The sequence below is a fragment of the Orycteropus afer genome, unplaced genomic scaffold (assembly GCF_000298275.1).
Source record: "Orycteropus afer afer isolate SDZICR_OR568_19922 unplaced genomic scaffold, OryAfe1.0 scaffold00028, whole genome shotgun sequence".
In the NCBI taxonomy this organism is placed as follows: domain Eukaryota; kingdom Metazoa; phylum Chordata; class Mammalia; order Tubulidentata; family Orycteropodidae; genus Orycteropus; species Orycteropus afer.
This window is the reverse complement of record NW_006921615.1, coordinates 19,357,831-19,378,310: the sequence shown is the minus strand read 5'-3', so window position 1 is coordinate 19,378,310 and position 20,480 is coordinate 19,357,831. Positions and strand designations below refer to the sequence as shown.

At 38.2% G+C, this 20,480-nt stretch overlaps 1 protein-coding gene across 1 annotated transcript in view; it reads left to right on the top strand.

Annotated features, from left to right (window-relative positions):
* The window catches only part of NET1 (neuroepithelial cell transforming 1), a 64,956-nt gene that overhangs the window by 20,522 nt on the left and 23,954 nt on the right, over positions 1 to 20,480 (top strand). Inside the window, exons 2-3 of the mRNA XM_007935461.1 lie at positions 7,179 to 7,199; positions 13,033 to 13,096. Of these exons, the coding sequence (XP_007933652.1) occupies positions 7,179 to 7,199; positions 13,033 to 13,096 (85 nt within the window). The remainder of the gene's footprint in view (positions 1 to 7,178; positions 7,200 to 13,032; positions 13,097 to 20,480) is intronic.

Sequence of the window (20,480 nt, the reverse complement as noted above, 5' to 3'; positions counted from 1 at the left end):
CAAGGCTCAGGGGTCCAAGATTATCTTCTGTGTCTGTGTTAATTGGTTTCCCTTTTCTTTGTTGAAGAGGGTCTTTGCAATCCTTCTGCCTAGTCCGCCATCTTGCCGGAACTCCTGTTGCCTGTTCTTGATCCATGTTAAACAAGTCTTTAGTCAGGGGTTTTATTTCTATTGTCCTGTTTTTTTGTTTGATAGGAAGTTGTCCATTGTTTCCTAGACATTTTGAAGTTGTTGTCTTTAACTGTTAGTTATGCATTGATGTGTTTCACCTTGGTTTTATGTTTAAATATATTTGCAAGGGTGGAGCTGATGTATTTTATTTTTTTGGTTATTAACTCAGGTGTTCTGGGTTATTCTGTTGTTTCCTTTGTGTTGATGGAATCACTGTTGGAAATGTGGATGAAGGTCTCTGTTCGTCGTGAAGGGGATTTGGAGTTGGGATGAGTGGGTGTTGTGGTGGCTTAATGTGGTTCTTCTATTGGATGAGGCAGGGAAAAAAGGGGAAGGAAAGAAAAGGAAAAAAAAAAGAGAGAGAGAGAAAGGTACCAGTGGCAAGTCCCCACTTTCCATGTTTCTGTAATTACTGCTGGTTCTGGGGTTTTGTTTTGAGTCTGCTTGGGATGGCTAGCAATGATGATGTTTTGTTGCCACTCACAGACCCATAGTTCAAAATCGGCAAAGACCCCAATGGTTTGGTGGCCACTACTTTCCACTTGGGTCAGAAAGCCGCAAAAACCCTGTACCCCAGTCCACTCTGTGCTAAAAAGCTGTCGTGGGAGAGCTGAATCCCAACCTTACACTACAAGCTTGTCCCAGGGCCTGCCTATCTGTGACAAGTTTCCTCCCTTCCCCCTTTCTGCTCTCAATTCAGCTGTGTCCTGAGCCACAGGGGTTTCTGCTCTGTTTCTCAGAAATGTTATCCACTTACTCAGCTCAGTTCCCAAGGTTACTGTCAGAAGCTGTTGGTCTGAGCCCCTGAAGCCACCATTGGTTCCATGGTGTTCCCCTTCCATGGTGTGCCCCCCCCCCTTTTTTTCTCCGCTGCTTTCTCCTGTACTACTAAAAAGTTTTCCACTTCTCTGCCTCTCCGTCTCCCCCTGTTGGCCAGGCAAGTTCATTTATTTTTCCCGGCTGTTTACTCTGCTTTTTTTTTTTTTTTTTTTCTCCTTTGCAGCTTTCTCCTGTACTACTAAAAAGTTTTCCACTTCTCTGCCTCTCCGTCTCCCCCTGTTGGCCAGGCAAGTTCATTTATTTTTCCCGGCTGTTTATTTTGCTTTTTTTTTCCTCCATCTCCACTAAATCTGGCCCACGACAACTGACTGAGCTGTTCACAGCTCTAGAATCCCTGCCTTAAAATGCTGCACCTAGCTAGCTTTTCAGGAATTAAGATGCTAGGGGGAACAAACATGCGGACTACAGATATGATGCCATCTTCCAACCTCTCTTTACAACAATTTTAAAAAGTGAGGCAAGAAACAGCTAGTTAAGCATGATACCAGATCCAGAAATCATAAAGAAAAAGTTGATATACATGACTGTGAATATTAAAACTTTTGGTATGTAAAACTCAACTGTAAACTGATTTGAAAGCCAAACACAACTGGGGTAAATATTTGCCATACAAGGAAATGAAAGTTTCACTGTCTTTTTTAAAAAAAAATAAACAGCTTTATTGAGATATAATTTACATGCTATAGAATTCACTCATTTAAAGTACACAATTCAGTACTTTTTAATGTTTTCATTTATTTTTCATGGTGCATGTATCATTTTTACAATCAGAACACATACAGGTATTCTTATTTTGAAAAAAGAAGAATATAGTTTTTTCTTTTCTTGTTGCAGGTATATCACGTATACTATCCTTACCAGCAAACCATGATTAGTGTTTTTGGGTTTTGTGTTTTTTTCCTCCTCTTCCCTACCCCACATCAGATGAAATTGTGGATGGCAAAAGTTGATGAATAAAAGAGTTCTTGAAAAAGAGAAATGACATGAGAGTTACAAAATGAGAAACATCATATGCATTGGTTTCTGTGTTTAGCTAGAGAACCAAGTAATGATGAGACGAGAGTTTTACAGCCTTGAAAACACAATGGGGGTCACTATGATTCAGAATTTTATAGACGGCAGTGAGTATCATTCAGATAGCCGTATTTAATGAACTCTTCTTTGCAAATACTAATAATACTGGATATAAATAACGTTTAAATAATTTAATCTCTGCTCTTTGTGGCCTTGTGGGTATCCACTGAACATTACACATCACCTAATGGCAGGAATTTAAAACATTTTCCTTCTAGCAAATTTGAATACTATCCATTGGTAGAAAGATAATCCTGTCTACCGTAGTGATAGGGCTTATGAAATAAACCAAACTCACTACCATCGAGTCCTTTCTGACTCATAGCAGCCCTGATTGGGATTCCAACGCTGTAAATCTTTACAGAAGTAAATCACCCCATCTTCCTTCCATGGAGCAGCTGTTGGGTTTGAACCACTGACCTTCTGGTTAGCAGTCAGTGCCTTATCCACTACACCAGCAGAGCTCCTAGTGATAGGGCTTACTCTTTGAATTTTGTTTGCTCAGTAAAATTGGTGAATTTATAGAGTCGATATCCAGGTTTAAAAGTAAGGATTTCTAAGGAAGAGAAGACCAAATTGGATGTCAGAAGAGACTCTGAAACTTGCTCTTAAAAGGAGAGTAGCTAAAGCAAATGGAAATGATGAAATAAAAAAGCTGAACAGAAGATTTCAAAGAGCAGCTTGAAAAGACAAAGTATTTGCAAAACCTGAGATTAGAAAACCAGAAGGGAAGAACATGCTTGGCATTTCTTAAGCTTAAAGAACTGAAGAAAAAATTCAAGCCTCAAATTGCAATATTGAAGGATTTTATGGACAAAATATTGAGCAATGCAGGAGGCATAAAAAGAAGATGGAAGGAATATACAGAGTCACTCTACCAAAAAGAGTTGGTTGATATTCAGCCATTTCAGGAGGTAGTATATGATCAACAATCAATGGTACTGAAGGAACTAGTGAAAAACAAAGCTCCAAAAATTGATGAATTGAGATGTTTCAACAAATAGATGCAATGCTGGAGGCACTCATATGCCAACAAATTTGGAAGACAGCTACCTGGCCAACTGAATGGAAGACATCCATATTTGTGCCTCTTCCAAAGAAAGGTAACCCAACAAATTCAAGCTACATTCAGAAGAGGATGTGGAATGAAAGATAGCATTGCTGATGTCAGATGAGTCATGGCTGAAATCAAAGAATACCAGAAAGATATTTACTTGTGTTCTATTGGCGATGTAAAGGCATTCAACTGTGTGGATCGTAACAAATAATGATAACAGTACAAAGAATGGAAATTCCAGAATACTTAATTGTGTTCATGAGGAACCTGTACATAGACCAAGAAGTAATGTTCAAACACAAGAAGGGGATACTGAAAAATAAAAAATAAATAAAAGTGAGGATTTCTGTTGCTTTCAAGGGAATTTAACTTTTGGAATGGGATCTTTTTCAAAAATGTATTTTGAATTAAATTAGAGCACATAACACAAATAATTGATGTTCTTGATAACCCAGAGTCATTATAATTATCATCATTATTTATATTAGTGTTGTGGTAAAAATAAAAGCATGCCACATAAGCTTGTGAGGCTTTTTGCTGTCACATCAATTGAGTGCACACTATTAGGTTTCATTGTTTAAAAAAAACAAAAACAATTTTATTGAGATATAGTTCATATACATCCCTTGTAAGTGTACAATTCAATGATTATAAGTAAACATATAAAGTTGTACAACCATCAGCATAATCCAGTTTTAGAACATTTCATCATCTCATGATTGTTTGCAATTAATCCCTTGTCCTACACCCAACCTGCCACTGATCTGCTTTCCATCTCTATATATTTCTATTTTCTTGACATTTCATATAAATAGAATCATATAATATGTAGTCTTTTGTATGTGGCTTCTTTCACTTAGTATGTTTTTGAAGTTCATCCATATCAGAGCATGCATGCTTCAGTATTTCATTCCTTTTTATTTCTGAATTGTATTCCATTATGTAAATAAACCACATTTTGTGCTTCATTTAGTTGTTGGATATTTTAATTATTTTCAGGTTTTGGCCATTCTACGTGTGGACATATATGTTCATTTCTTTGGGGCAGATATCTTGGAGTAGAAGTGCTGCGTCATATGACAACTTACGTTTAACTTTTTAAGAACCTGCCAAACTGTTTTCTAAGGAGCCCTGGTAGCACAATATTTAAGCACTTGGCTGCTAATTGAAAGATCAGTTGTTCTAACCCACCAGCTATTCCATGGTAGAAAAAACTTGGTAATCTGCAGTCTTAGAACCACATGGGGCAGTTTTACTCTGTTCTCTAGGATCACTATAAGTCATAATCAACTTGACAATACACGGCAACAATGAACTGTTTTCTAAAGACTACTAGATTTTTAAGTATGTATACTCTTAGATTTTTTTTTCTCTTCTTTGTTAGTTGCTGCTGTCCTTACTCCTTGTCTCACTTCACTGAATTGGCTTCTGTGTGCAAGGCAACCTGATTAACCAAGCATATGAGAATTGCTTGATACAGAGGCACTAAATGATAGCTTGAGTTTTATTATGTGTGTATTAGTTGGGAGTGTCAGATACAAGTGAGAAAACTCCAATGTGGTAGAGAATATAGGTCTACATGATTATCAGATCCTCTAGAATCTTTATGAAGTGGAAGAAGAGATAATACTTCCTTAGTAACAAAGATGCTGAGCAGTCAGAATATCAGTAGATATCTACTTCACCAGATATTTGACCCCAGTCAAGGAATTGTTTCTATAATAATTTTTATTGTTGTTTTGCATACTTTATAAAGAAATTGAATAATTCAGCATCCCAAATATCAATAAATATCACCTAGAGAGTATGTGCTATATATTCTTTTTTCATTCATGGTGTTTACAGACTAACTTTTTTTTTTTTTTTTTTTCAATTTCAGTCACTTGAAGTTATATGTAGTAGTTTGTGATTTGTCTGAGGCATTTCTTTGAGTTGCACTGCTGATGTGTGGGATCAGCTTCCTTAGGCCAGAAGCCACAATTCGGTGCTCCTGCATTCTTGTTTTAAATAGGAAATAATTCTTAACAGATATGGAGGCATCCCTCACAATTTTTTATTAAATTTTGTTATATTTCAGGTGTCCCTATGCCTCAAGGCTTATTTCTTACTCGTGTCAGTGATCTACTCTGTTATTTTCCTATCATTAGTCTTTCTATTCCACTTGGCTTTTAAATATATTCTTTGCTAATCATTCCATTTGTTTTCCATTATAAAACTCTGAATTTTTTATGACAAACCAGGTGACATCATTATAGTTTGTGGTTTGTTTATGTTTTTAATTGAAAGAACTACCACCCCTCCAAGGACCACCATCACTCCTTTGTCAGTTGGTTGTGCTTTAGTGGCTTGCAGGTTGCTGTGATGCTGGAAGTTATGCCACTATGTTTCAAATACCAGCAGGATCACACATGGTAGACAGGTTTCAGTGGAGCTTCCAGAATGACGACTGGGAAGAATGACCTGCCAATCTACTTCTGCAAAAAGTGGCCAGTGTAAACCTTACAGATAGCAGTGGAACATTGTATGATATAGGGTGAGAAGATGAACCCCTCAGATTGGAATGCACTCAGAATATGACTGGCTTCTGTAAACTTTCACCCAACTCACAATAAAAAGTTATTTAAGGAAGAAAAAATATATATATATCTGGAAAAGAGCTGCCTCCTCAAAATAAAGACGTGGATAGAGAAAAGCTTTCAGGACCTTCATTTGCTGGTGTGGCACAACTCAAAATGAGAAGAATCAGCTGCAAACATCCATTAATAATCGGAATGTGGAATGTACAAAGCATGAATCTAGGAAAACTGGAAATTATCAAAATGAAATAGAACACTTGAAGATAAGTGTACTAGGCATTAGTCACCTGAAATGAACTGCTATTGGCCATTTTGAATCAGACATTTATATGGTCTACTATTCCAGGAATGACAAGTTGAAGAAGAATGGCTTCACATTCATTGACAAAAAGAGCATTTCAAAATCTATCCTGAAGTACAATGCTGTCAGTGATAGGATAATATCAATATGTCTACAAAGAAGACCAATTAATTTGATTATTATTTAAATTTACACAGCAATCACTTAATAGCAAAGATGAAGAAATTGAAGGTTTTTACTGATTTCTGCAGTCCAAAATTGATCAAACATGAAATCCAGATGGGTTGATAATTGCTGGCTATTGGAACGTGAAAGCTGGAAACAAGAAAGATCAGTAGTGAGGAAAAGTTTCTTTGTGATAAAAATGACACCAGAGATCACATGATAAAATTTTATAAGACCAACCACTTATTCATTGGAAATACCTTGGAATATGGAAAAATCAATCCAACCACATCAGTGGAAAGAGATGATGGAGAAGCTCCACATCATCAGGCAGAGTAAGACAGGGGCAAACTATGAACAACTGTCAATTGCTCATATCCAAGTTCAGGTTGATGAAGAAAATTAAAACAAGTCTACAAGAGCCAGAGTACAACTTTGACTATATCCTACCTAAATTTAGAGACCCATGTCAAGTAGATTTGATACATTGAGCACTAATGACTGAAGACCAGACAAGTTGTGGGATGACATCAAAGGCATCATACATGAAGAAAGCGAAAGTCATTAAAAAGACAGGAAAGAAAGAAAAGACCTAAAGGAATGTCAGAAGAGATTCTGAAAGTCGCCCTTGAACATAGAGAAACTAAATCAAATGAAGAAATTATGAAGTAAAAGAGTTGAACAGAAAATTTAAAGGGTGGCTCAAGAAGACAAAGTAAAATGTTATAATGAAATGTGCAAAGACCTGGAGTTAGAAACCAAAAGGGAAGAACATGCTCAGCATTTCTAAAGCTAAAAGAACTGAAGGAAAAAAAATCAAGCCTTAAATTGCAGTATTGAAGGATTCTGTAGGCATAATACTGAATGATGAAGGAAGCATCAAAAGAAGATGGAACAAATACAGAGTCACTATATCAAAACAAAGGAGCTCTGGTAGCATAGTGCCTAAGGCAGTTGACTGCTAACCAGAAGGCTGTTGGTTCAAACCCACCAGCCACTCCTTGGAAGGAAGATGAGGCGATCTACTTCCGTAGTGATACTGTCTCGGAAACCCAAGAAGGGGTCTCTATGAGTCGGGTCCAACTCGATGGCACACAACAGCAACATATCAAAACAAATTGTTCTATGTTCAACCATTTTGGGAGGTAGCATATGATCAAGATATTGGGACTTCTTCTGAAGTCTAAGCTGCACTGTTGGCTTTGGACAAAAATGAGACTGTAACAAGGGTCTCCACCTTGACCAATGGGAGAAGGGAGGAGCTACCAAGAGCCTCAGGAACTGGGGCTGGGAGTGAGGGTAGGTAGAAGTGTTATTTGCCAGTTTATCATGCCCATTACACCAACTCTAAGGTTTTGGTTACTTCTAGTTCTGCTCTAACAGAAAATATCATAAATGGGTGACTTTAACAAACAGGGACTTATTCTCTTACAGTTGAGGAGGCTAGAAGTCCAAGTTCAAAGTGACAGCTCTAGGGCTGGGTAGAAGCCACTCAACCTTGGCCTTCAGCTCTTCTTGCTTCCAGCTCACTGAAGCTGGAGGCCTGTCTTAACTCAGGCAGCTGCTGGCTGCTGAGGCTGACAAACTCAAGGTTAAATGCAATGGCACAGTCCCAAGATTACCAAACAACATGCCAGGCCACTAGTTCAAGTCCAGAGACAGCCCCAAGGTTGGCAGAAAACATGGTGGACTGCTGAATGAAGACTCAGCTACATTCAGGGTCCAAACATGCCAAAACGCTCCAGAGACCTTTTTCAAGGCTGCTTCTTAAACACTGGAAGTAAACAACATCCCCAAAGCAGCTACTCAGCTGCTCCAATAGATTCCACCATGGACTTAATTACCAGTCTCATCATGAGGATTAACTACATCCAGCTGCTCAGCCACTCAAAATTAGACCCACAACTTAACTACCACACTTAATAACACTAGTGACTAAAGACACTGGTGGAAAAGCAAAGCTCCAAAATTGACAGATTACCAATTGAGATGTTTCAACAAACAGAAGTACTCCCTCTTCTATGATTGCAGCAGTACCTAGATAGAGAACTGCTGGAAAGTCAAACCAGATTCAGAAGAAGACATGGAATGGATTATATCATTGCTGATGTCAGATGGATCTTGGATGAAAGCAAAGAATACCAAAAAGATGTTTACCTGTGTTTTATTGACTCATCAAACACATTCAACTATGTGGATCATAACGAATTACCAATAACATTGCAAAGAATGGGAATTACAGAACACTTAATTGTGCTCATTAGGAACCTGTACATAGACCAAAAGGTACTTATTTAAGTGAAACAAGAGAATACCGCATGGATTAAAATCAAGAAAGGTGTGCATCAGAATTGTCTTTTCACTGTACTCCATCTGTATGCTGAGTTAATAATCTGAGAATCTGGGCTATAAGAAGAAGAATGTGACATCAGGATCGGAGGAAGACTCGTTAACAACCTGTGATATGCTGATGAAACTGTGAACCAAACCAAAACCAAACTCACTGCCATCGAGTCTGAAACATAGCGACCCCTCCTTGGGTTTCTGAGGTGGTATCACTACGGAAGTAGATTGCCCAACCTTCCTTCCCAGGAGCGGCTGGTGGGTTTGAATTGCCAGCCTTCTGGTTAGCAGTCAAATGCCTTAGGCGCTACACCACCTTGAAGAACCTACTGATGATGATCAAAGATTCCAGCCTTCTGTATGGATTATACCTCAACATAAAGAAAACAAAAATCCTCACAATAGACCAATAAGCAACATCATGATAAATGGAGAAAATATTAAAGTTGTCAAGGATTTCCGTTTACTTGGATCCACAATCAATGCCCATGGAAGCAGCAGTCAAGAAATCAAACAACGTATTACACTGGGCAAATCTGCTGCAAAAGACCTCTTTAAAATGTTCAGAAGCAAAGATGTCTCTTTGAGGACTAAGGTGTACCTGACTGAAGCTGTGGTATTTTCAGTCACTTTATATGCTGGACCATGAATATGGAAGAGTGAGGAAGAACTGATGCCTTTGAATTATGGTGTTGGTGAAGAATTTTCATTGTAGAATATTCATTTTATGAAAATGCCAGAAGAACAAACAAATCTGTTTTGGAAGAAGTACAACCAAAATACTTCTTAGAAGGGAGAATGGCAAGACTTCGTCTTCCATACTCTGAACATGTTATCAGTCAGAAGGGACTATTCATAGCCATTATACTTGGTAAAGTAGAGTCAGTGAAAAAGAGAAAGTGTACCCTCAATGAGATGGATTGACACAGTGGCTGCAACAATTGGCTCAAACACAGCAATGATTGTGAGGATGGTACTAGACCAGATTGTGTTTTGTTCTTTTGTACATGGGGTCACCATGAGTCAAAACTGACTGAACAGCAACTGACAACAACAGCAATCTCACTTATGCTGTTTCCAGGATGCCAGTGTACATACATTACTATAGTAGGCACTCAATAAATGGTAGCTAATTATTGTCTTTTTTTTTTAATTGCTGTTAATCTTCATCATATTCTACCTATGACCTTTATAATGAAACTCTCTTGAAGGTAAATTCTGTTTTTAAGAGTGTATTGTTTTTTCCTGTTGATAATTATTATGTTTGGTGCATTTAAGAAGCTCTGGTAGCATAGTGGTTAAAGCATTTGACTGCTAATCAAAAGGATGGTGGTCTGAACCTACTAGCTACTCCATGGGAGAAAGATGAAGCAGTCTGCTTCTATAAAGATTTACAGCCTTGGAAACCATATGGAGGCAGTTCTACTGTGTCCTAAAGTGTCGCTATAAGTTGGAATCAATTTGATGGCAGTGGTTTAGGTTTGTTTTTTTGTTGGCACATTTTATGAAAGTGGTAATTGTCTTGGTTATCTAGTGCTACTCTGACAGGAATATACCATAAATGGGATGGCTTTAACAAACAGGAGTATATTCTCACAGTTCAGGAGGCTTTAAGTCTGAGTTCAAAGTGCCAGGCCCTAGGAGCTGGGTTAAAGCACCTCAACCTTGGGCTTCAGCTCCACCCCCTTTTCCCAGCCCACTGGAGCTAGAGGCTTTTCTTCACCCAGACAGCTGCTGGCTGCTGAGGCTGACAAGCCCAAGGTTGACAGGTAAAAAGGCACAGTCCCAATGTTACCAAACCACACAGCAGGCCAGTAATTCAAGTACATTGAAAGTCCCAAGGTTGGCAGAGCATGGCAGGCTGCTGAACAACAACATGGCTGCATACAGGGTTCAAGCGTGCCATAAGCTAGAGACCATTCCCAAAGCTATTTCTTATATATGGGAAGCAGATCACATTCCTAACGCAGCTACTCAGCTGCTTGTGGTAGGTCCCACCATGGAGTTGATTGCCAGTCTCATCATGGGGAATAACTGCCACCAGCTGCCCAGCCACTCAACCAGGCCCAGCCAAGTTGACACACAAACTTAACCACCACAGTAATTGAGCCATCTTTCTGCCATTTATAATTTCAGTTTAGCTCTTATGTGCCATGATGAGGGAGAGGAGTGACACAAATCAGAATCTTTGAAAATATAATTTGTCTGAATAATAAATTTGTAAAATGTTTCTCTTTTTGAATAGCCACTTTTCCATGCTAATTATGCTATGTTTAGACTAAAACAAGTTTAATGTAAAAATAATTTACATTGTTTGAAAACATGAAAAATGATAGCAAAAGAAGTATGTTAGTGGCCAAAGAAAAATCACAATGGGATTAAATAAGAAGCACAACTTAATATACCAAGCTAGTTCCTTAATGTATTAGTTTATTTTATGCTTGAAATATTATAATTATTTGGATATAGGAAAGCTGGAGATTGGACAATTCTTGAAAAGATGAAGGACTGCCACTTCTTGCTCCACATTTCATCCTTTAAACCCCCCTCTAAGTGAATTGTACTGTGTGTCTTTGGGAGAGGTCACTTGTAATCCTACTGTTTTATGAAATCAAATATTTTTTCCCACAAGAATTTAAAAATAGCTATTAAATTTTTAGTCTAACCACTATGAAAATGTGTATGTCTTTCCAAGATTTTTTCAAAGTTGGCAGTATCTCATATGACTCTGGGCATAATTTGTTTTGAGGGTTCCTTTTTTCCATGAGTATTTAAAATAAACAGGTACTTGTTATTGAAATGGGAAAAAATAGCATTACTGTAATGTTGATATAACTAGTGCTGGAAAGAATCTTGCTAAGCAATTGGAAATAGTTTTCTAGTTTGTTAACTTGTTTAAGATTCCTAAGAACTATTTTTCTTTACAGCTTTCAGACATCAAATTCATTCTGAGATCAGTGTAGTCATTTCTAGGAAGTAACAAAAAGAATAGGTGTGATTTTGTGGTTCTCCTTAAGAGTTATTTTATACTGAAATGAATTGTTTATTGAATAATTTAAGTACCACTATAATTACTACATTAAAGTGAGTATTTGTATTGGTTAAAAATAATCTTCTGAGAAATCAGAATTCCTGTCCCCACTCATGGCTCTTTTTAACCATGTAGTTAGTACACAATAGCCCTTAAGTAGAGCAGTGTTGTGATCTAAGGACTCATGTGGTATTAAGATCTTCTCCATAATCTTTTAGCATTGTCTATAATATTATATCTATGTATGTAAAGCAAATGGAAGAAAAGATGAAGTAAAAGACCTGAACATGAGATTTTAAAGGGCAGTTGGAGAAGATAAAGTATTATAATAAAACGTACAAAGACTTAGAAAATCAAAGGGAAGAACATGTCAACATTTCTCAAGCTGAAAGAATTGAAAAAAAAATCAAGCATCAAGTTGCCATATTGAAGAATTCTGTGGGCAAAATATTGAACAATGCTGGAAGCAACGAAAGAAGATGGAAGGAATACACAGAGTCACTGTACCAAAAAGGATTGGTCAATGTTTAATCATTTCAGTCGGTAGCATAGATGAAGAGCTCGTGGTATTGAAAGAAGACATCCAAGCTGCACTGAAGGAATTGGCAAAAAACAATGCTCCAGGAGTTGTCAGAATTCTCAATGGGTATTGAGATGTTTCAACAAATGGATGTACCACTAGAGTCACCCAATCTTTTGTGCCAAGAAACTTGGAAGACAGCTACTTGGCTAACCAACTGGAAGAGATCCGTATCTGTGCCCATTGCAAAGAACAGTGATTCAACGAAATGCAGAAATTATTGAACAATATCATTAATATCACATGCAAGTAAAATTTTGCTGAAAATGATTCAAAAAAGGTTGCAGCAATACATTGACAGGGAGCTAATCTACTTTTAAACAGTTTGAAACTATGAAAAAAAAATCTTTTTATTTGTCTAGTGCTTTATTCTGCTTAAGTTTTTCCCTATTTATTTGCTGGACATCTTGTTGTGGTTTAGGTGAAAGTTTATAAAGCAAATTAGTTTCCCAATCAACAGTTTATATATAGTTTCATGACTTTGGTTTCAATCCTTTGATTTGTTAGAACCTCCCCGTTTCCACCCTCCCTTGCCCATTTCCATTCACCCATCTTTCCTGCCCCTTCTGCCTTTTGAATTTTGCTTTTGGGCAAATGCAGCCCTTTTGGTCTCATAGTTGAATGTTCTGTGGAGCCTGTTCCTCATTGGTGTTAATTGTTCACTTTACAGTCCTATCTATTTGGCTTTAAAGTGGTCTCTGGGAGTGGGTTCAGTTTCAGGCTTGAAGGGTATCTAAGGGTCATATTCTCGGGAGTTCCACCTGTCTCTATCAGACCAGTAAATTTAGTCTTTTTTTTATGAATTTGAATTTTGTTCTACCTTTTTCTCTTACTCTGTCTGGTACCTTCTATTCTCTCTATTTATTTATTATTTGAATTTTCTGTTAACAGATATTCCCTTCAGAGAGGTAGCTCCTTCACATTTTTAACACCTGGCCCCCATTGGGACTTCACTTTGGTGAGTAGAGACCACTTTTATTTCAAGGCATGGATAGAATTAATTCTTGAGTCATCTTTCAGTGTGGTGTAAAATTCGGTTGTGTGTACTTCTCTAAGTATCTTGAGGTACAGAGTTTCTATATAGCCATCTTTGGCAACCTAATTTAACCCTTTTCTTTTAACAAGCTACAAGGGATTTTTACTTCAAGTAAATATAAAATGTATTTTGAAAACTATTCAGAGCTATTAATCTTTAAGTCATTATGAAATCCTTTCACTTACCTACCATTGTTAAATTTAAGAAAATATGAAGTTGTTTTATTACATGTATTCTCTAATATTTTCTTAGTTGAAAAATATAAAAATGCTTGATTAAAGATAATTGGTGTAACGAATGAATGCTCTTCTGCTTTTAATCATCTCAGAATTGAGAGACTGCTCCATTATTATTAGAATGAGATTTACTGAGGCATCTAACTTTGGGTGAAGTGACAACTGAAAATTGATTCTTTTTTGTACTTAATAACTGTCCTTGTCTCTCTTTCTCTCCCTCTCTCTCTCTCTCTCTCTCTCTCTCTCTCTCTCTCTCTCTCTCTCTCTCTCTCTCTCTCTGTCACATATGTGTGTGTGTGTATATATAATTCTAAGTGTGTGTGTGTGTGTGTATATATATATATACACACACACACATATATATATATATATATATATATACACAATATATATACATATATATATAAACTAAGGAGCTTTGGTGGTGCAGTGCCTAAGGCATTTGACTGCTATCCGGAAAGTTGGTGGTTCAAACCCACCCAGCCACTCTGTAGAAAGAAAATGGTCAATCTACTTCTATAAAGATTTACTGCCTTGGAAACCCAATGGGGGCCGTTATAAGTCTGAATCTACTCTATGGCAGTGGGTTGGGTTTTTTTTTTATAAACTAAGTACGAATAGAACATGACCTTATATTTCTTTTATTTGGAGAAGATAGCAAAAATGATTGTTTTTAGAAGTGTATGTTTTGATGGTGTTCAGCAATACATACTTAATTTGTATTCTGGCTTTCTTTTGAGGATTTCTGTTAGAAATTTCTGTGTTATTATACCTATTACATCCATGAACAGGTCAGTTTAGCATTCTATCATGAGTCTCATGCTTTCAGTGCAATTTTGTTTTCCTTTGAGACTTTCCCGATCTTGATCCCTTTTGCTTACTGGTTGACCAGCACAAATACAAACAGAAAAACTTTGGAAGGGAACTATCTCCTAACTTTTTATTGCAAATCCTTGTGGTGCAGTAAATTACTTAATATGGCCTTTCTAGCCATAGTCTTTGTGACTCCCACACAGTGATTGGGTGGGACTATGTAAATAAAGTATTTGTGGCCCACCAAGGGGATTGGACAGCCTGCTAATAATACAAATAAGGTAGATGGAACCCCTGTGGCAGTATGACCATGAAAATAAGGTGTATGGAACCCTAATAAAAGGATTGGCCAGTTTTGCCATCTCACTAGGCTTAAAATGATCCATCCCAGGTGGATCCTTCCTCTTTTTAATTCCTCAGGGGGGAAGGGTGGCTGAAGGGAAAATCTAGTGGAGGAGCTGTGGAGCCCTTGGTCCTGAGACCTTGCTGAGTTACCATTGCCAAGTCCACCCTATTACCTCTGTTTGTGAGCGAGTCCTTGAAAGGAGAGGACCACTTCACTGATTTTTCCCCCTACGCCACTCTCTATATCCTTGGGGATGTTAGTATGGTAATTTGAATAAACTCTTCCCTTTCCCTGCAACTTCCCAAGAAGCCATGATTTTCCCAGCTACAATTTTTGTGATTCATTTCCCAAGAAGCTGTGATAGAGGAGACATGAAGTCTTATCTTAGAAACCAGGACCATAAAATAAACTGTATCCTAAGTGATGGAAACAGGCTTTTATGCCTCAAAAAAAAAAAAAGAAAAGAAAAAGAAAAACCCAGAGTGGAGCATGTCCTTTGGACCCAGGATCCCTGCACTAAGAACTACACCCAGGAGACAGAGAGACAGAGGTGGCAAGAAGCGGTGACAAGCACAGCAGAATACAGTGGCAGAGAAAGAACACCAGGAAACCTAAGTGAGATAGCTGTGGTGGGTTTCCTGGTCACTGAGTGAGGTGGCTATGCTGGGCATGCCAATCTCTGGAGTGAAAAAGCTGAGCACATTTGGGCAGGACGCTTGCCAAGAGAGTGGGGTGCTTCTGGGCACTGAGTGGCAGAACTAAAAGAACTTTGTAACACTTGCCAAAGCAGGCAGAGGCCAGGTGAAGGCCCAAGAGGAGCCTGTCCTGAGGGAGGCCAAGAGGAACCTTGCACAGGCAAGAGGAGTCGGGCAAACTGTCCTGCACTGAAGAAGGGAGGTTTTGCTTACATGCTTCCTGATCCTGACCCCTAGTTGATCCTGATCCCAACTTGTAACCTGGTGTTATTTGTTAAATGCCATTGAGTTGGTTCCAACTCATGTTGTTGTTATCTCATAGAGACCCTGTGTATAACAGAATGAAACATTGCCCAGTCCTGCATCATCCTCACAGTCCTTGCTATGTTTGAGCCCAACATTGTAGCCACTGTGTCAATCCATCTCATTGAGGGTCTTCCCCTTCTATGCTGGCCCTCTTCTTTGCCAAGCATGATATCCTTCTCCAGAAAATGGTCCCTTCTGACAATATGACCAAAGTAGGTAAGACAAAGTCTGGCCATTCTCACTTCCAAGGAACATTCCAGATGTACTTCTTCCAGGACAGATTTGTTCATTATTCTGGCAATCCATGGTATTTTCAATATTCTTTGCCAACACAATTCAAATGAATCAACTCTTCTTTGGTCTTACTTATTCATTATCCATCTTTCACATGCATACGAGGCAATTGGAAATACCTTGGCTTGGGTCAGGCTCACCTCAGTCTTCAAGGTGACATCTTTGCTTCTTACCATTTTAAAAAAATCTTTTGCAGCAGAATTCCATCCTCACCTCAAGAAGTATTCTGGCTGTACTTATTCCAAGACAGATTTGTTCATTCATCTGGCAGAAAAAACCCACCAAACCTCCTGCCATTGAGTCGATTTCAACTCATAGCGACCCCCATTGGGTTTCCGAGGCAGTAAATCTTTATGGAAGTAGATTGCCCAGTCTTGCTTCCACCAAGTGGCTGGTGGAATTGAACCACCAACCTTCTGGTTAGCAGTCAGTTGCCTCAGGCACTGTGCTATATTCAGTATTCTTTGCCAGTATAATAATTCACACACATCAATTCTTCTTCAGTCTTCCTTATTCGTTGTCCAGTTTTCGCATGCATATGAGACACTTATGACAAGTACACCTTAGACATCTTTGGTCTTTAACACCTTAAAGAGGTCTTTTGCAGCAGATCTGCCCAATGCAATTTCCTGATTATTGTTTCCATGAGTGTTGATTGTGGATCCAAGTAAAATGAAATCCTTGACAACTTCAGTCTTTTCTCTGCTTATTATGATGTTGCTTATTGGTCCAGTTCTGAGAATTTTCATTTTCTTTATGTTGAGGTGGAATCCATATTGAAGACTGTAGTCTTTGATCTTCATGAGTAAATGCTTCACGTCCCCTTCACTTTTAGCAAGCAAGGTTGTGTATCTGCATATCACAGGTTGTTAATGAGTCTTCCTCCAATCTTGATGCCATACACTTCTTCATGAAGTCCAGCCTCTCAGATTATTTGCTTAGCATACAAGTTGAATGAATATGGTGAAAGGATACAACCCTGACCTACACCCTTCCTGATTTTACACCATGCAGTATCCCCTTGTTCTGTTCAAATGACAGCCTCTTCATCTATGGATAAGTTCCTCATGAAAACAATTAAGTGTTCTGGAATTCCTATTCTTTGCAGTGTTTTTTTATTGACAATACAAAGGCATTGTATGGTTGTGTGACTCATGAGTCACACAACCATACAATGCCTTTGTATTGTCAATAAAACACAGGTAAACATCTTTCTGATATTCTATGCTTTCACCCAAGATCCATCTGACATCAGCAATGATATCCCTTATTCCATGTCCTCTTCTCAATCCAGCTTGCATTTCTGAAAGTTCCTTATCAATATACTGCTGCAACCATTTTTTAATTATCTTCAGGATTTTACTTGCAGGTAATATTAATGATATTGTTCAATAATTTCCACATTCTATTGGATCACATTTCTTTGGAATAGGCACAAATATCAATCTCTTCCAGATAGTTGGCCAGGTAGCTAGCTGTCTTCCAAATTTCTTGGCATAAATAGGTAAGCATCTCCATTTAAATGGGTATTCCATCAATTCCTGGAGCCTTGCCTTGTTTTTCACCAATTCCTTCAGTGCAGCCTTGACTTATTCCTTCAGTACCATTACTTCTTGATCATATGCTACCTCCTGAAATAGTTGGACATAGACCAATTCTTTTTGATAGAGTGACTGTATGTATTCCTTCCATCTTCTTTTGATGCTTCTGGTATCGTTCAATATTTTGCCCATAGAATCCTTCAATATTGCAACTCAAGGCTTGAATTTTTTCTTCAGTTCTTTCAGCTTGAGAAATGCTGAGTGTGTTCTTTCCTTTTCATTTTCTAACTCCAGGTCTTTGTACATTTCATTAAAATACTTTACTTTGTCTTGTCAAGCTGCCCTTTGAAATCTTCTGTCTAGTTCTTTTATTTCAGCATTTCTTCCATTCAGTTTAGCTACTCTACATTCAAGAGCAAGTTTCAGAGTCTCTTCTGACATCCATTTTGGTATTTTCTTCCTTTCATGTCTTTTTAATGATCGTTTGCTTTCTTCAGGCATGATGCTCTTGATGTCATCCCACAACTCGTCTTGTCTTTGGTCATTGGTGTTCAACATATCAAATATTTTCTTCAGATGGTCTCTAAATTCAGGTGACATATAATCAAGGTTGTATCTTAGCTCTCATGGACTTATTTTAATTTTCTTCAACTTCAATTTAAACTTGTTGTTGTTGTTGTTTGCCATCGAGTTGGACCCGACTCATAGCGACCCCTCCTTGGGTTTCTGAGGCAGCATCACTATGGAAGTAGATTGCCCCATCTTCCTTCCGAGGAGTGGCTGGTGGGTTTGAACCGCCAGCCTTCTGGTTAGCAATCAAGTGCTTTAGGCACTATGCTACCAGAGCTCTTCAACTTAAATTTACATATGAACAATTGATGGTCTGTTCCACAGTCAGCTCCTAGCCTTGTTTTGACTGATGAATTGAACTTCTCCATTGCCTCTTTCCACAGATGTAGTCAATCTGATCTATGCATTGCATCTGGCATGGTCCACATGTATAGCCACTGTTTATGTTGTTACAAAATGGTATTTACAATGAATAAATCGTTGGTCTTATAAAAATCTATCATGTGATCTCCAGCGTTTTCTATCACGAAGGCCATATTTTCCAATCACCGATGATTCTTCGTTTCCAACTTTCGCATTCAAGTCACCAATAATTACCAATACATCTTGATTGCATCTTTTGTTAATTTCAAACTGTGGAAGTTAGTTTAAATCTTTAATTTCTTAATTTTTGGTTTTAGTAGTTGGTGCATAAATTTGAATAATTATATTAACCCATCTTCCTGGTAGGTGTATGGATATCCTACCACTGACAGCATTGTACTTTAGCATAGATCTTGAGATGCTCTTTTTGACGATGAATGCAATGCCATTCCTCTTTGATTTGTCATTCCTGGTATAATACATCATATGATTGTCTGATTCAGAATGGCCAATATCAGACCATTTCAGCTCGCGATGCCTAGGATGTCAATCTTTATCCATTCCATTTCATTTTTGACATCTTCCAATTTTCCTAGATTCATACTTCATACATTCCATGTTCCAATTATTAATGAATGTTTGCAGCTGATTCTTCCCATTTTGAGTTGTGCCTCATCAGCAAATGAAGGTCCCAAAAGCTTTACTCCATCCACATCATTAAGGTTGATTCTACATTGGGGAGGCAGTTCCTCCCCAGTCACATTTTGAGTGCTTTCCAACCTAATGGGCTCATCTTTCAGCATTATATAGTATTTAATGGCTAGTCATAAAGTTTTCCAGTAATATATCAGACAGTGTTTCACTACTATTCATAAGGTTTTCAGTGGCCAGTTTTTTCATAAGTGAATCACCCTATCCTTCTTCCCAGTCTGTCTTTGTCTGGAAGCTCTGCTGAAACCTGTCCACCATGGGTGACCTTGCTGGTATTCAAACCACCGGTCGCATAGCCTCCAAACTCACAGAAACATGCAAGCCACTATAATACAACAAACTGACAGACAAATGGTAGACTCCTAGTGAACCTATACACAATGAAAGAAACCCTGCCCAGTACTGTGCCATCCTCACAATTGTTGCTATGTTTGAGCCCATCATTGGAGCCAGTGTGTTAATCCATCACATCAAGGTCTTTCCCTTTTTCTCTGACCCTCCACTTTACCAAGCATTATATCCTTCCTTTTCTGACCACATGACCAAAGTAGGTGAGAGAGAGTCCAGCCATTCTCTCTTCTAAGGTGCATTTTGATTGCAGTTCTTCTAGGATAGATTTGATCATTCTTCTGGCAGTCCATGATATTTTCAGTATTCTTTGCTAACACCACAATTCAAAGGCATCAGTTCTTCTGTCTTCATTATTCATTGTTCAGCTTTCACATGCATATGAAGCAATTGAAAATACCATAGCTTGGGTTCAGTGCCCCTTAGTCTTCAAAGTGACGTGACGTATTTGCTCTTCAACACTTTAAAGAGGTCTTTTGCAGCAGAGTTGCCTAGTGCAATATGATGTCTGATTTCTTGACTGCTGCTTCCATGAGTGTTGATTGCAGATCCAAGTGAAATGAAATCTTTGACAACTTCAATCTTTTTTGCATTTATCATGATGATGCTTACTGGTGCAGTTGTGAGGATTTTCACTTTCCTTATGTTGAGGTACGGGAGCTCTGGTAGCATAGTGCATAATGCATTTGACTGATAACAAGAAGGCTGGCAGTTCAAACCCACCAGCCACTCCTTGGAAGGAAAGTTGGGCAATCTGCTTCCATAGTGATACCACCTTGGAAACCCAAGGAGGGGTTGCTGTGAGTAGGATCCAACTCGACAGCAGTGCGTATGTTGAGGTGTAATCCATACTGAAGACTGTAGTCTTTGATCTTCATCAGTAAGTGCTTCAAGACCTCTTCACTTTCAGCAAGCAAGGTTGTGTTGTCTGCATATTGCAAGTTGCTTTTGAGTCTTCCTCTATTCCTAATGCCATGTGCTTCTTCATATAGTACAGCTTCTCAGAGTATTTGCTTAGCATACAGATTGAATAAGTATGATGAAAAGATACAATTTGATGCATGCCCTTCCTGATTTTAAACC